The sequence below is a fragment of the Oryzias latipes genome, chromosome 5 (genome assembly GCF_053564925.1).
Source record: "Oryzias latipes strain Hd-rR chromosome 5, Olatipes_Hd-rR_3.1".
Taxonomy (NCBI): domain Eukaryota; kingdom Metazoa; phylum Chordata; class Actinopteri; order Beloniformes; family Adrianichthyidae; genus Oryzias; species Oryzias latipes.
Window position 1 is genome coordinate 25,797,180 of NC_136241.1, and position 13,782 is coordinate 25,810,961.

The 13,782-nt window shown below is 41.6% G+C and overlaps 1 protein-coding gene across 3 annotated transcripts; it reads right to left on the minus strand.

Moving 5' to 3' along the window:
• Window positions 1-1,161: 1,161 nt before the first annotated feature.
• rpn2 (ribophorin II) lies at window positions 1,162-13,520 on the minus strand. 3 transcript variants are annotated; one of them, XR_002290270.3, is made up of 18 exons: window positions 13,408-13,520; window positions 11,314-11,504; window positions 11,114-11,209; window positions 10,844-11,019; window positions 10,692-10,767; window positions 10,478-10,612; window positions 10,224-10,400; window positions 10,026-10,144; window positions 9,805-9,910; window positions 8,545-8,636; window positions 8,340-8,454; window positions 7,993-8,187; window positions 7,816-7,902; window positions 4,730-4,825; window positions 4,333-4,408; window positions 2,462-2,591; window positions 1,986-2,091; window positions 1,162-1,674 (listed from the first exon to the last, which is right to left on the minus strand). XR_002290270.3 is itself a non-coding variant. In XM_020703390.3 (18 exons), the coding sequence occupies exons 1-17, from the start codon at window positions 13,418-13,420 to the stop codon at window positions 2,040-2,042; spliced, it is 1,932 nt and encodes a 643-aa protein (XP_020559049.1). In that variant the 5' UTR covers window positions 13,421-13,520; the 3' UTR covers window positions 1,162-1,674; window positions 2,015-2,039. The 3 variants fall into 3 exon arrangements, 2 of the variants coding, with proteins under 2 accessions (XP_020559049.1, XP_004069078.1); XM_020703390.3 differs by having other exon boundaries at window positions 2,015-2,091; XM_004069030.5 differs by lacking the exon at window positions 1,986-2,091.
• Between the last annotated feature and the right edge of the window lie 262 nt (window positions 13,521-13,782).

Here is a 13,782-nt window from a genome sequence, read left to right on the forward strand (position 1 = left end):
TTCCAGTTTAAGAAAATAAATCATGTCAGAAAAGGACTGGAACAACAACTCACCATAGATCCACAGACATGGACTCAGAGCCATCAAACAGCAGGACGGCCTCAGTGCGAAGATCCCTCTGGGTCTTCCGTTGGTCACTTCTACAGGTCACCTTTAACCTTGGCCAAGATTATTTGTTCTTGCTAGAATGGGTTTGAGAAAACTGAATTGTGATAGTCACAAACAAACTAACTGAACTATAATATTAAATATGAAAGGTTTTTATTTTTTGGAGAAGTTGGCTCAGTGGTTTTCGCTACTGCCAAGAAACAGAATGGGGGATGTTTCTGTGTGGAGTTTGCATGTTCTCATACATGGGGCTTCCTCCCACCATCCAAAACATGCTTCATAGGTGAATTGGTTACTTTAATTGTCCCTAGGTGTGAATGCGAGTGTGTGATTGTGACCCTGCAACAAACTCGCGACCTGTCCAGGATGTAACCAAGATGTGTCCACGAGTGGCCGGGTTGGGACCCCAAAAAGGACAAGAACGGGTTTAGAAATCGAAAGAATGAAAAGAAAATGGATAATAATGGATTCGATTTATCTGTGCTTTTCCAGATGCTCAAAGCGCTCACAATGTGTCCATTATTCACTCACTCCTCATTCTCACTTAGTGATGGCAGAGGCGTGGCTACTAGTTCTTACCTGTCTCTGACCATCACCGGGACATTCACGCATGTTCACACACCAGTGGAGCCACGCTGGAGTTAGGGAAGTGACGCGACAGTGGAGTGGGGGGAGCAGGATCAAACCCCCCAACCCTTCGATCATTGGACGACCGGCTCAACCGACTGAACCACTGCCGTTGAATGGAACTTGTGCATAAATGGTTAAAATGGAGAGATAGTGGCAGATCACTTCATATAAAAATTAGAAGTGGTGTCCCTCAAGGCCTTGTTGCAAGACCATCTGCATTTTTCTACTTTACTTGAAATAACTTACTATTACTTTAATAGCAGATTTTCTTTCCCCTCCCAACGAGGAGAAACTACCGTACATAGATTTTATGGGGTTCTTCAGATCAGCTGAAACACAAAAGGCTACAGGAGATCTTTTAGCTATTATACCATCTCTGAAGAATGTAATTAAACTTCTGGGGAAAAAAAAGGGGCAAGGAAATTTCAGGTCACATTTTCTTTATTCCTCTGCTCCCTTACAAAAAAAAAAAAAAAAGAACAAAAAAAATTACATTCTGAATCTGCGCGGTTTATCTTTTTTCTTTTTACCAGGGACATAATCTGTATCAAACAGGAAACTACCACAGGCAATCCAAAATCTCAGTGTTACTGATGACGGCTCTGCTGAAAAATGAGTTTGTTTCCTGAGGTGAAGCAACAACAAAAGAGGAATGTACAAAAAAAAAAAAAATCCCAAATCTTATCAAAAACCACAAATAAAACCCCAGCCTATTGTCGCGCTGACATAAAAAAACAAAAAAACACACGACTAGAAGATGAAGTGCGGCGGCGGTCAGCTGTCCTGTCGTCAGCGTCCGTTCCTTTGGTGAAGCGGACAAAACTGCATTTTTTAAATTGATTTGCTTTTCCCCAATAGTCTGGTTTCACTGCAAACAAAAGACGGGTCTTGTCGGTGACTTCTTTTTAGTTTTCGGGCCGTTATTTTTTCTCCATTCTGTGAAAAACAGAAAAACAGTGTTTATTATGGGATGGATGTTTCCCAGAAGCACTTTTTAAAGGAGTGAGGCTGATCATGCGTTTAGATGCACAGAATTCCTTATTTAAATAAAAAAAAAACACACACACAAATGATGCAAAACTGATGAGTGAAGGACTTTAAAAGTGTGACTTATGAGTGTGGATGTATGGGGGGAGGGGCATACAGGCAAACCCGGATGGGGGCAGCGAGTGCACACGAGTCAGGATGAGCACCACACAACCATGCATGCTTCAGACGTGATGGGAGCGCGGTGCAGATTCTCTTACTTTAGCCTGGAAGAAGACTAATTTCTTACAAAAAAAAGGTGAGGGGGAGGGGCTTTATCGAAGACTCCTATACTTTGCCAACCTACTACTTTGCTCTGCAGCGATCCTGTAAGAGGAGACAGTGAGGCGAGGACAAAGGAGTTAAAAGAGAGACAGGCGGAAGATCTAGAACTGCAACATTGGGTTTGTTGAAAGGGTTAAACCTTAGAGAAAGAGGTGAAGCGGGATCAATTACAAGGTGACGTCTGGAGTCGGTGACAGGGGAGGAAAAATGGCTCACTCGGCTTACTCAAGAGCTCTACATATTGATGGGGAACAAATTGGCCACTCTTGCAGATCTTGTCCCTTCGTACTCTTCTGAGATTGAAATCTCTTCCTCTTTAGGTTTGAGGCTCGCCTCGTCGCCTTAAGGGAGGGGGCGCCGGGATTGAGGACTCTCTAAAAACCATTTGTTCCGACACCGTGGAGAGACGTACCTCTTGACTGCTTTCTGAGCCAGCATGCGGTTCCCGGCAAGGAAGGTTACGCCGCCGACGATTGCCAGGTACTTGAGGGTTTGAAACATGTTCAGGTGGGTCCAGTAGACGTACAGGAGACCAAGCAGAGCTGGAACGACATAGGAAAGACTGCCTTTACTGCCAGCTGCAGGAGCAAGGGGAAGAAAACTGAAGGGGAAAAAAAAAGGCATGATGGGAAAAGCAGATCTTCGTCCTTCAAACCTCTACAGGAGCGCTTGGTCTATCCAGAAAGGTTGGATTGCTTCTTCTAAGCTACGTTCACACTGCCCTCGGCAACTTATGTTCAAGTGGCCACTTCCGATGAAAGGTCTTTGTAAATGTGCATTTCGGGCTTCCGCGTTCAAACCTCTTGCTCTAGCTACACAAGTTTCGATGCCGTTTTTTTTAATTGTACATACAGAAACCATTGAACATGCTTTGCCAGTTAAACCCGGGCCATCTTTGACCTAGCAGGAATTATATTACATCAAGTCTTTTACGTAGCGGAACAGGGCTGTAAAATAGCATGAATGTCTCCCAATTGTAAGTACCTGTGCTAGTAAACAGTAGAAAAAGAAGAAGCCTCTCCCTGCCTGTCCAGTGTGAACACCATAGCGTGTTTAGCGCGTTCTTGAGCGCGCCTCACATGTCCAGTGTTTCTGTTGCTTTACACACATTTAAATCTCAAAGTTAAAACAGAGGCATCAGCATATGTGCCCCCGCCCATTTCTCCCTGTTCTCTGTATATGAGAACTGGACCGAGTGAGCGTCGCATCACCCAGAGGAAATGGCGTACTCCCAGCTCCGACAAAATGACATCAGTTCTGTCGTTTTTTCTTCGCACAACAGACGCCGCCATGTTGGAGCCAGAAACTGTCAGTGAGCAGTGTTGCTATCCAGGTGCAGCTGAGGTGCAGAGGTAGATCGTAGCAGTTTGGCTGGGGGCACGACTAATGTTTAGGTGTGACTTATATCTGATTGTTTTTTTTTAAAAGGCTCATGTGTTCCTCAACTATGGAGAGCTTCCCCCGATGGCTCCTGAATACAACACTGTATTATCCTATATTGCTGTCATTATAGGCAATGAAAATGTCAACCATGCACAATATCATGAAAACCAGACCGCTTAGAGCCATTCTTCTCTCTTTGATCCTTTTATTTCTTATATGTTATATATGCAGTGGGAAAAGCAGAGAACTGAGAGCATTTTGGTCTCAGGAGATAACCTGTGCGATCACAGAGACTTTTGCAGCCAAATGAACCATTAATAACGTGTCTGTTAATTATCGGAGTTAATAATGTGTCTGTTAAGAGGCGGTATCCGCGTACATTTGGGAGGAAACTGCCATAAAATAATTTAGCAGAAGTGGACACATTTCACAAACGAGGGGTACCGATCAGGTAGCGAGAAGCAGTGTTTGGTCTGAGTCATCGTTTCTATGGCAACCACACTCACCAATCAGGAGTGAGTCTGCCATTTAAAAGCAGGCTACACAAATTCTGTCAAACATGTTGAATGTGAGACCACATGTTTTTATTGAGGCATCTGATTGGTCAGTTTAGAACTTGAATAACTTGCACTACAGAAATAAACATTTTAAGAATATGTAAAAAAAAAAAGTGTCTGAGTATCAGCTGTTTCTTTCTTAATTGTCTATGGGATTTTGGCTTTAAACCAACGGGTACTTCCGGTTTGGAACGCCATGGGGGAGGAGTCACACAATCCAGTTCTCATATCCAGTCAATTGTTCTTTCATTAACTCCCATCTAAAACAACTTGAAAGACGGCTCAGAGTATTTCTCGCATCGACGTTTAACAAACTGAAGGAATGACAGGGAGGAGGTCTGACCTGCATGTCCGCCATGAAACAGGATGGTGCTGGGAGAGAAGCTGAAGTTGGAGATGTTTGCTCCAAGCTTTAACCACTGCAGAGGGAAAAGGGACAAACAAATACAAATATATTAGTATGCAAACCAACAATCGACACACGGATAACGTGGAACAATAACCTGTTAGTCATCAGTGGAAAACAGCACTTTTGTGATTGGAAATTGAAACGAGCTTTGTAATTAAACAGAAAAGTTCTTCATCAGAGACTCGATAAATGAGACTCAAGAGGTCAGACAGAACAACAACAAACACAAACGGAACGTGGCCATCGGCAACAACAGACAGCTTTTGTTTGTTTCTAAACAAGGTTACAGCTGGAGCTCTGCACAACAGGAAACGTGGTTGCGTAACCTCACCAGGATGAGCAGCAGCAGCAGCGGAGACAGAACCAGTCCGGTGAAAGTGTTGGAGACCACGGTTGGCGGCTTCTTCTCGGGCTCCCTGAACAGATGCTGCACACAAACCACCACAGAGATGGAGAACCAGGACTTCTTTCATTTGTGTTTTTGAGCCTAAATGATCTGCATCAAATGAATGTTAATCCTACAGAAAATGACATTTTATGTTTGGTAACATTTTTGTACATGATGTCCATTTTCTGTGTTCTGTCTTCCAGGGTCATATTAGTCCATGCAAGCTGGGCACATTAATGCATGACACTACAAATGTTGAATCAAAATACAGTTTTTAGGCTGTGCTAACCTGACTTGATGTGAAAAGTATTTGCACCCTAAAATCTGCTCACACAAATATCACATTGAGACAATAAATCACATTTTTTAAAGAGTATTAGACAATGATTTATAATGAGATTCCTTAACTAACTAGTTATAAGATATTCATTAATATTAGTAATATATTTATAAGCCTTAATAGGACATTCATTAGCATTTAAAGATGCCTTAATGTATTTTAAGTGCCGCTTAAAAAGACATTTATTAAAAGCCTTTATGAAACATTTAGAAGACATTTATTAGCATTTGTAGATGTCTTCCTAATGTCTTATTCTATGTTTTCAACAAATGCGATTCGTGTTTTAGGGGCGTCCAGTTTCACGCGGCATGTTTGGAGATTCGGCTGCAGCAGTGGGGATTGAGTGTCGAGGTGTGTACAGAGTTCAAATATCTAAACTTTGAGGAAGAATTTGTGTCTGCGACTCAACTTTGGCCCTCGACGTGCCGATTCTGGAATCAGCGGCTGGAGTCCAAAACCGACATGGAGGAGAATCTCCAGGAGAAACTTTGTTATTTTTCTCATTTGCATCGAGACCACAGTAAAGGTCCTCTAAATTTAGTCCCCGTTTTATTTCTTCCCTTCTCTGACTAATGCGGGACAGCAAGTCATAAAACTGGGTCACAGACAGACGGACGAGCTGCTGCAAATTCCACATGGTGTATCGTATAAACCATGTATTGTTTAAAATACAGATTTTGTTCCAAAAAAATGATTTACAAATATTTGTGAACGTCCAAGATCGCTGATTTGCATTCTTTACACTCCAGAAAAATTAATTATTTCTTTAAAATTCCAGAATAATGTTGGATTTTAAATATAAAAACTAAAAAATATTGTAAGCGCCACTGTCACTGGAAGTAAACACATCTTTAATCATAAAGCCAGCAACCGTTTTAGGTAGAAAAAAATGAGACCAGAGTTCAGTTTACTGAAATAAGCTTTTTTGGTTTAAACATGGTAAACAATTTGAATATAAAATAATACGGAAGTAAGAATATTACAAAGTGACGTCATGTGACCGTCAGCTAACATAGCGGAAAAGTCGTACCGGAACACATCTGTAAAAGGTTTTCTGGTATTTCCACTAAGGATGGAAAATAGTTTATAAAAGATGTTGGGGTTTTTTTGTGGAAAAATGTTGTCAGTTTAGATTAAAGGTCACCGAGGGTTTCCTAGTTGTGACTTTTTTATTTATTTCCTGTCTTTTTCTCATCTATCAACTGGAACTGTAGTCAGCAAAGCTGACGATGGAAAAACTGTGGAAAACATTTCAGGATTTTTTTGTTAAATGATCCAAAGAAACAGTGATGCCTGTTTTTTGTTTACTACTTAAGTTAACCAGGAAGTTGGCAAATTAATCTTTGAGTTTGTTTAAGGGGCAAATATCTTTTCATTCTTTCAATATCATTGTGTTTTTATCTTTTATATTTTGTTGATTCTGCCCTCCTGTTCTAAATAAGAAGGTATAAAAGATGGTGATTAAATATATATCATTTTAATTTTCATACATCCATTAAAAAGACAAGCATACATATAGCAGCCATTCAAAGGTAATATATTGAACAATGAGAATCTTGGGTTGATCTGTGAATTGTTCATCGGAGTAACAATCCACAGCCCAAAATTTTCCTCACTGCATTTTGTCACAGAGCATCACTGTACTCTCATTTGTCAGTGAAGAATCCCGAAGACGTTATTGTTTTCTGTCCTGCAGCTCCATCAGCACCAGCTCTGTCTCTGGTTCTGTGAAGAGCTCAAGAAAGGTCACAAAAATGTCCCCAAACGGGTCATTTCCTGTAGAACAAGCCAACCGAGAGGAAGTGGCCTCACCTGACCTCACACGAACCCTGCCAGTTAACCCTTCAATACCAGAGCTTTAGCTCCGCTATTTACATTATTTCGACTATCGTAGAGCTTTTATGCAATTAATGAATTTCCAGCTGTATTCTGAAGCATTGTGCTGATATGAAACCCCCAACAATAGGGACGTTTTTACGCAATCAACGTGAATCAGCGGATTCTGTCAGGAAGACAGAATCTGCTTAGCAGCAGAATTCACCGATTCCCATTGATCACCTAAAAGGTCGAGCTATGTTCACCCTGCCATCGGCGAGGCGTGTTCAAGCGGCAAATTCCAATAAAAAGTCTACGTAAAGGTGCATATATGTGTGTTTTGGGGCTTCCGCTTTGAAAACTCTTGGTTCACGCCGAGCTGTCGCATTTTTAAGACCTTTTTTTTTTGGCTCTATGTTCAAACCGCACCGCCACTGAACGTGTGTTGCCAGTTTAACCAGGACCAACTTTGACCAATCAGGAACTCCGATTTGGTAGTGACATTTGGATGGTGTCCTTTTTAATTCATGGAAGTGCCAGCTGTTAGAAAATTGATCACGGATAAGTTAATAATTGCGGTTTGTGTAGGAATTATGTGATGCCATGTTTTTCATACATCGGAAAAGAGCTGTGAAAGAAAAAACGGACGAGATTTGCACCGCTTCAACATTTTGCACCAAGCCGTTAGTTAGCACTAGTTAACCATAGACAAAGAAGTCCTTCCCTGTGAACTAAATACAAGTTCAAAAATGTGCATCTTGAATGCCCGTCTGATAGCTACAGAGTGCGTGTTATGAAGGTGTTGCAGGCGACTCCTCCCATATTTAAGGGTTAAACATGTAAATAAGCAAACCCCACAAGAATCTGCTCGTACCTGGATCTCTGGTTTGGGGATATAAAGGGTCTTCGACTGAATTGTAGCCGGGGCTTCCTCCTCCGCAAACTTCAGAACCACATCAGCCTGCGGAAACATGGAAACAGAGTTTTAGCAAAGAGCATCACACGTCAGGGGGAGAAGAACACTTCCGTTCCATCTACGTTAGACACCCACCACGTTCCACAGAATGGGGTTTTCCAAGGTGGCGTCCCCGACGATGAGGTAGAGGGAATAGGTACCAGATGTGGAGTCAAACTCTGACTTGCGCTCAGCCGTGTCCAGCTCAAACTTGTACTGGTTCTTGCTGTCGGGCTCGGCCACAAACACGACCTCCTGGCCGGTTTTGTGGTTGTGCAGCCGGACAAACGTCTGTGACGGAGACAGAAGGAAACTTTTTGCTTACACTGGCATTGTCCGAGTGACCGCGATTGTCTCGGTCAACCATTAAGCTCAGTAATAGAATAGTGGCGTGATGACAGAGGCAACTCTGAAACAATCCACGGCTGGCCAAGATTACAGACCTGGTGTGGGATGAGCTCCAGCCCGGTGTTGACGTCAACCAGCTGGAAGGACATGGCGAAGTTCTGGTGGCTGTCTGCTGTGAAGGAGCTCTTGGCTTTAGAGGGATAATCCACCCTGGATTATGAGAGCAGATGAGAGGTAAGGTGTTGTTTTACAGTCCACCGACACCCAGAGAAAAAGCCCTTTCACGGTGGGTTTTCTGACCTGGTGGTCTTGGTGCCGATGCTTTGATCTTTGTCCACCACAGAGAGGTCCATGTTGGTGACGGCAACCTCGGTGGACACCTTCACCTTGAGCTGCAGACAGAACGCACTCGATAAATGATACGTTTGTGAACAGTGGAGCTGTGCAGGTTTAACCACAACTAGGAAAAAGGAGCAGCTAGTAGGACTTGCATTGACATTGTATGAGTTTGTTTTTAAAGAACAGCTTAGAAATAATCGTAAACTTTTTTATGAAACTTTATTGAGAACAGAAAAGTGTTTAAGCAGCTCAGAGAAGATGTTGATATTTAGAAGTACCAGTCTGGAATAATGCTGCACTGAATTTACCAATCAATTTGAATGAAAAAAACTCAATTCAAAGTTGAAGCTCCTGTGAAGATGAGAGTCCATAGCAACCAATGTGAATTTTGCACGTCTTTGTCAGCCAAACATGTGTAGCGATTTATTTGTTTCTACCTTAAAGTACACAGTTTCAGAATCACATCTTCATCTTAGGGTGGACCTTAACGTTCTGCAGATTCAAGCACGTCACACTCAGTAATGAAACACCATGTGACCAGAGCAGGTGAGATGGGTTTCTATCAAAACAGAAGCAAATTCTGCTCATTTTGCTCAGAATTGAAATGAATTGGAAATTCGGGTCAGCATCTGCCATTAGTGATGTTTTAGGTAAGTCAAGTATTTGATTTTGAAAATCGTTCATGGAAAAGTTACACATTTATTTCTTTATAGTGATGAGAGAGCAAGAACAGTGCAAGTCATGTGACAGTTTTCATTCGTTTTTGAATGACCCATGTGACCAAAAAGAAATGAGGCAAAACTTACAAAAAGTTTAAGGGACCTTAACTTTTAATGCAACATTTTACTCAAAAGGTTCCACAAAAGTATAATTTTGTTTTAAAAGTGTGATTCAACCTGATAAATATGTAGCTTTTCTTATAATTGGTTGGGAAGGCTACACTGAAGCCCACTTTAGGGTTATTTAAAGGGGGTGGAGTGACGTCAACATTGACAATTAATTTTAAAAGATGAAAAATTAGTTTGAAGATGAAAGAAACTTCATCCAAAAAAAGTAGGGAAATGGTTGTGCATGAACATTTTAGCTCTACCGGCATACCACAGAGAGCCTTCTATGACCTTGATACTTTGTGCAGGACACCTGCAGGTTTTTGCCCACAGAAACCCCCCTTTCCACCCATAAGGGTAGTTGTGACTAAGGCTAAAGCAGCGGAGATCTCACCTCCACCTGATTAGCAACCAGCCGGCTGTCTCCCGTCACAGCAACAGAGAACTGGTAATACCCGCTGGCTGGCTGCTTCGCCATGAAGTTTAGCTCAAACACATCACTGCAGGACAGAAAAGGAGCTTTTATTCAAGGTTGAAGAAGCAAAACGGCATCATTTGAACAAAAGAAACCCCAGAAATAACAGACTCTTCAGCCTGAGTTTGTCGTATACGTACTCCTTCAGAATGAAAGGTGCCTGGCTCAGGACAACGCTCTTCGAGGGAACGGCGTGCGCGGATTCCAGGAGAACGCTGGCTGACCTCAAAGGTCGAGACAGGACGTCGGTGACGAGAAGCTGTAAATCAGAGACATGGGAGTTTAGAAACTCAGGGGAGCGCTGCGGTGATCCGCGACCTCCTGCGTGCCAGCTCTACCTGCAGGGTCGGCTGGCTGTGGGACACGGTGGCAGGGCCTCGAGTGTTCACGAGGACAGGAACGTGGAAGCGGTTGTTGGACAAAGCGGCGGCGGCGGTTGCGACGCTGAAGGCTTCGGCCAGAGAGTCCCAGGATTTCTTGCTGAAGATGGAGTTAACCAGCTGGATGACCTGATCCTTCAGAGGGAAGACGTGAATGTTAAAGAATAAACCCTTTAAAAAACAAAAAGGTCTTGAAAGGTTTTCTAGCATACCTCCTTAAAGGGGGGTTCGATGTCCATGTGGTCTGACAGAGCATACGCAGCCGTCACAAACAAGGCGGTCGCCTCAAGTCCTTCTTCAAACTGGAGATAGACGCCACCAAGATCATCCAGGCGAGCTGTTAGATCCTGAAGAAGCGCAAGATCCCACTTTTTAGCCCTAATAATAGGGATAACAGCACCACCTAGTGGACAACGTTCAACTTACCTCAATTTCCTCCAAAATTCCTCCAAGTTCTGCCTGCTGGGAAAGGCGAGACGCTGTTTGGAGCGCCAAGGTGATGCTGTCCAAAGAGAACAGGGTTTCATATAGATTCTGGAACACCAGAGGTTCTCCTGAGCTGCAGGGTTCATACTCACGCCACAACGTTGTCCTCCTTGTTGATGCGAGCTGTCAGGGCACCGACAACCTCCTGCGACGCAAGGGGAAGCCCCAGAGAACTGAGCGCGCTCACGGCCCGGTGGATCTGTGTCATGGACGAGTCTTCGCTGACCACAGCCAGGAGGATGTCACGGGTTTCGTTGGAAACAGGGATCTAAAAGTTTAAAAACAAATCAAAAAGATTTCTTGAATTTTCGGCAGCTTCACATTTATAAAGGGAAGAGGAGGGTGAAGGGAAATGTCTGTACTTCGCATCCTGAAAGGGCTTGGCTGGTTTCAGCAGCAAAGAACAGAGAGTCGACGCTGGTGGGATCGAGCTGGGATTTCAGGAACTGACATACTTCCTAAAACATTAAAATAAACAAACTGTAAGAATCAACCTTTAGCATTTCTAAAAACATAAACCAAAATGAATGGTGTAAAGGTAAAAAAAAAAAAAAATTCTCACTTTGTGATCAGGAACAGCTGCTTCAATTTTACTGAGACCAACCACAGAATAGTACGCTGATTCAAGGTCGCTGAAGGGTCGGCCCAGGAGGTTCTGCAGCCGAGCCACGTCAGACTGGGAAAGGTAGTGCGACGGTGTGACTGCCTGAGCTCCACCAAGAACCAGGCCGAGGAAGAACAAACCGAGCAGTCCTGAAGAAAGAAAACCAAGAGTCACCTCCAAAACTGAACTAAGAGCCAGAGGATCTCAGCAGCAGCTCTTTAAAGAGAAAACAGGCAATTGTCTCCTAATTCCACTCCTAATTTTTAAAGACTCACTCCAATGAAAATGGTGTTTTTGACGTGTTCTTGTGCCATTTTTCTGATGATGGAGAACATGTGTAAAGAAAATTAAGCTTAAATTTGTATTTCTGAGTATTTCTTTATTCTGATCGTTGTGGATCAAGAGCAGGCGAAAAAAGGTTGCTTGAAAAACAGACTGCATTTGTGAAATGAAAAAGCCACAAGATCCCTGCTCCAAGCTCTCAGCAACAGGGGAGGGAAGTGGAGGGACAGTCCCGCCCACAACTCAGAGGGGAATTTCGAATGAATTCCGGCTGCTCTGCAGTAACTATGTCCTGGAAAACTACACAAGTTTTTGGATTTTGCCAAAAAACAGCACAATCGTAATAATAGCTCTGGGAACCCTTTTAAAAATTAGATCAAACAATGATCAGAGTGGGTTTGTAAAGTGTTTTTTTATTTTTATTTATCGTCTTCTTAAAAATGTGCCCTTGTAGATTTTTTTAGCCATATAAAGTAGTTCGACATTAATACATTTCAGAAGTCGTTTTTTTTTTTTGGGTCAGCTTATGATGGTTCAACCACGTATGGGGAAGCCCATACATGGTGGAAAAAATAGTATGCAGAGTTTAAAAATGTTTTATAGTTTTCTTAACTTTATTTTTTGAAACATTTCTATTGACTTTGTCGTGATAGTTTGTTCTTCCAATCTTTAATGTAGTTTTTTGATGCAACTGCATCGATTTATTAATGCAAGCTGCATTTAGGTTCACAACAAAGCTGAAAATGTTCAGCTTCTTTAAAGTTCTTGCAGTTCTGTAAGGTTAAAAAAATGAGTGGCATGGGTGTCTGCAGCCATTTTTATGATCCATTTCTTTCCAAAATTAACACAGGAATCAAGGTATAACACTTGGCTAAGAGTTACACAAAAATAAAACACGAGACTTTGTAATCCTTGATGTTGGAAAAATTGAAATAAGCAAATAACAATTTAATATTTCCAGTCACGAATTTTGGTGCACGGACATGCGTTGAAAATCTAGAATATTTAAGAAAACTGTCATATTTATTTAACTAATATTTTCACATTTCTATTCACAGAAGGAAGCAGCTCTGATTACCCCTTTGCATGACTAAAAATTTGTTCAGATGTCAAATTAAAACAAAAATAAATAAAACAGAGGTATATCACACGTATTATTTCTTGCAGCAATGATACTAAACCTTAAAAACACGATTTAAACATATATTCTATAACAATAGTTGAATATTTAGCAAAATAGCTAACTTTGCAGACAATTTAAAATTTTCCAAATAAATACAATAATTGGGGGGGGGGGGGTGATTATTTGAACAATGCTGAGTTATTCAGCAAGGACCACAATAAGCGTTGTAAAGGAAAAATCAAAGTCAATTAGAAAAAAGCAAAGATTTACTAATAGCTTTAGCCTAGTGGAGTGAGGAACACCTTTCTCTGAAATTTTGACTTTTAGTTTTTAAGTGATATCCCTATTTGGTGGCAAAAAAACAAACATTTTTCCTAAAATGAAATAAAATAAAATAAAGAATAATAAAAAAAGAATCGGTTGTTTAATATTTTCTTTTTTAGTTGAGGTATTTCATTGACGCCTGCTTGCTAACAACCGGTAGAGCTCGGAAGCTAGCGTGACTAAAGACGACCTCCGCAAGAATTGACAGCTATTTTTGAAGTATTCTGCACCTAATTGTTTAATAACGAACCCCATAACCCAAATCAATCGGAAAATGTAAACAAATGGCTTTATTTTACAAAAATTCGAATGAGCACACTCACTGAACGGGTCCATGTCGAGCAGCCTAATGCAGCGTCACCAAAAACCACGAATACTTCCGGTATCTCAAGCTGTCACGAGAAGGATCATTTCCGGGTTAGATTTCAGAATAAAAGCTACTAGTGTCATTTACAGTTATGCATAGGTTTGGCAATAGTAATATTGTATTATATGTTTGTAACCTTTTACAAACATATTAGATTGCCAACACAAATACGTAATTAATAAAAGTAGGATTCATTTTCATTTTTCAGTATCTTTATAAATAATAACATGTTTCAATATGTAAATGTGTGTGTTAGTCTATTTCAGGGTTCACCAACCTTTTTGAGACCGAGGGCTATTTCATGGGCACCAAGTGGTATGAAGGGCGCCAC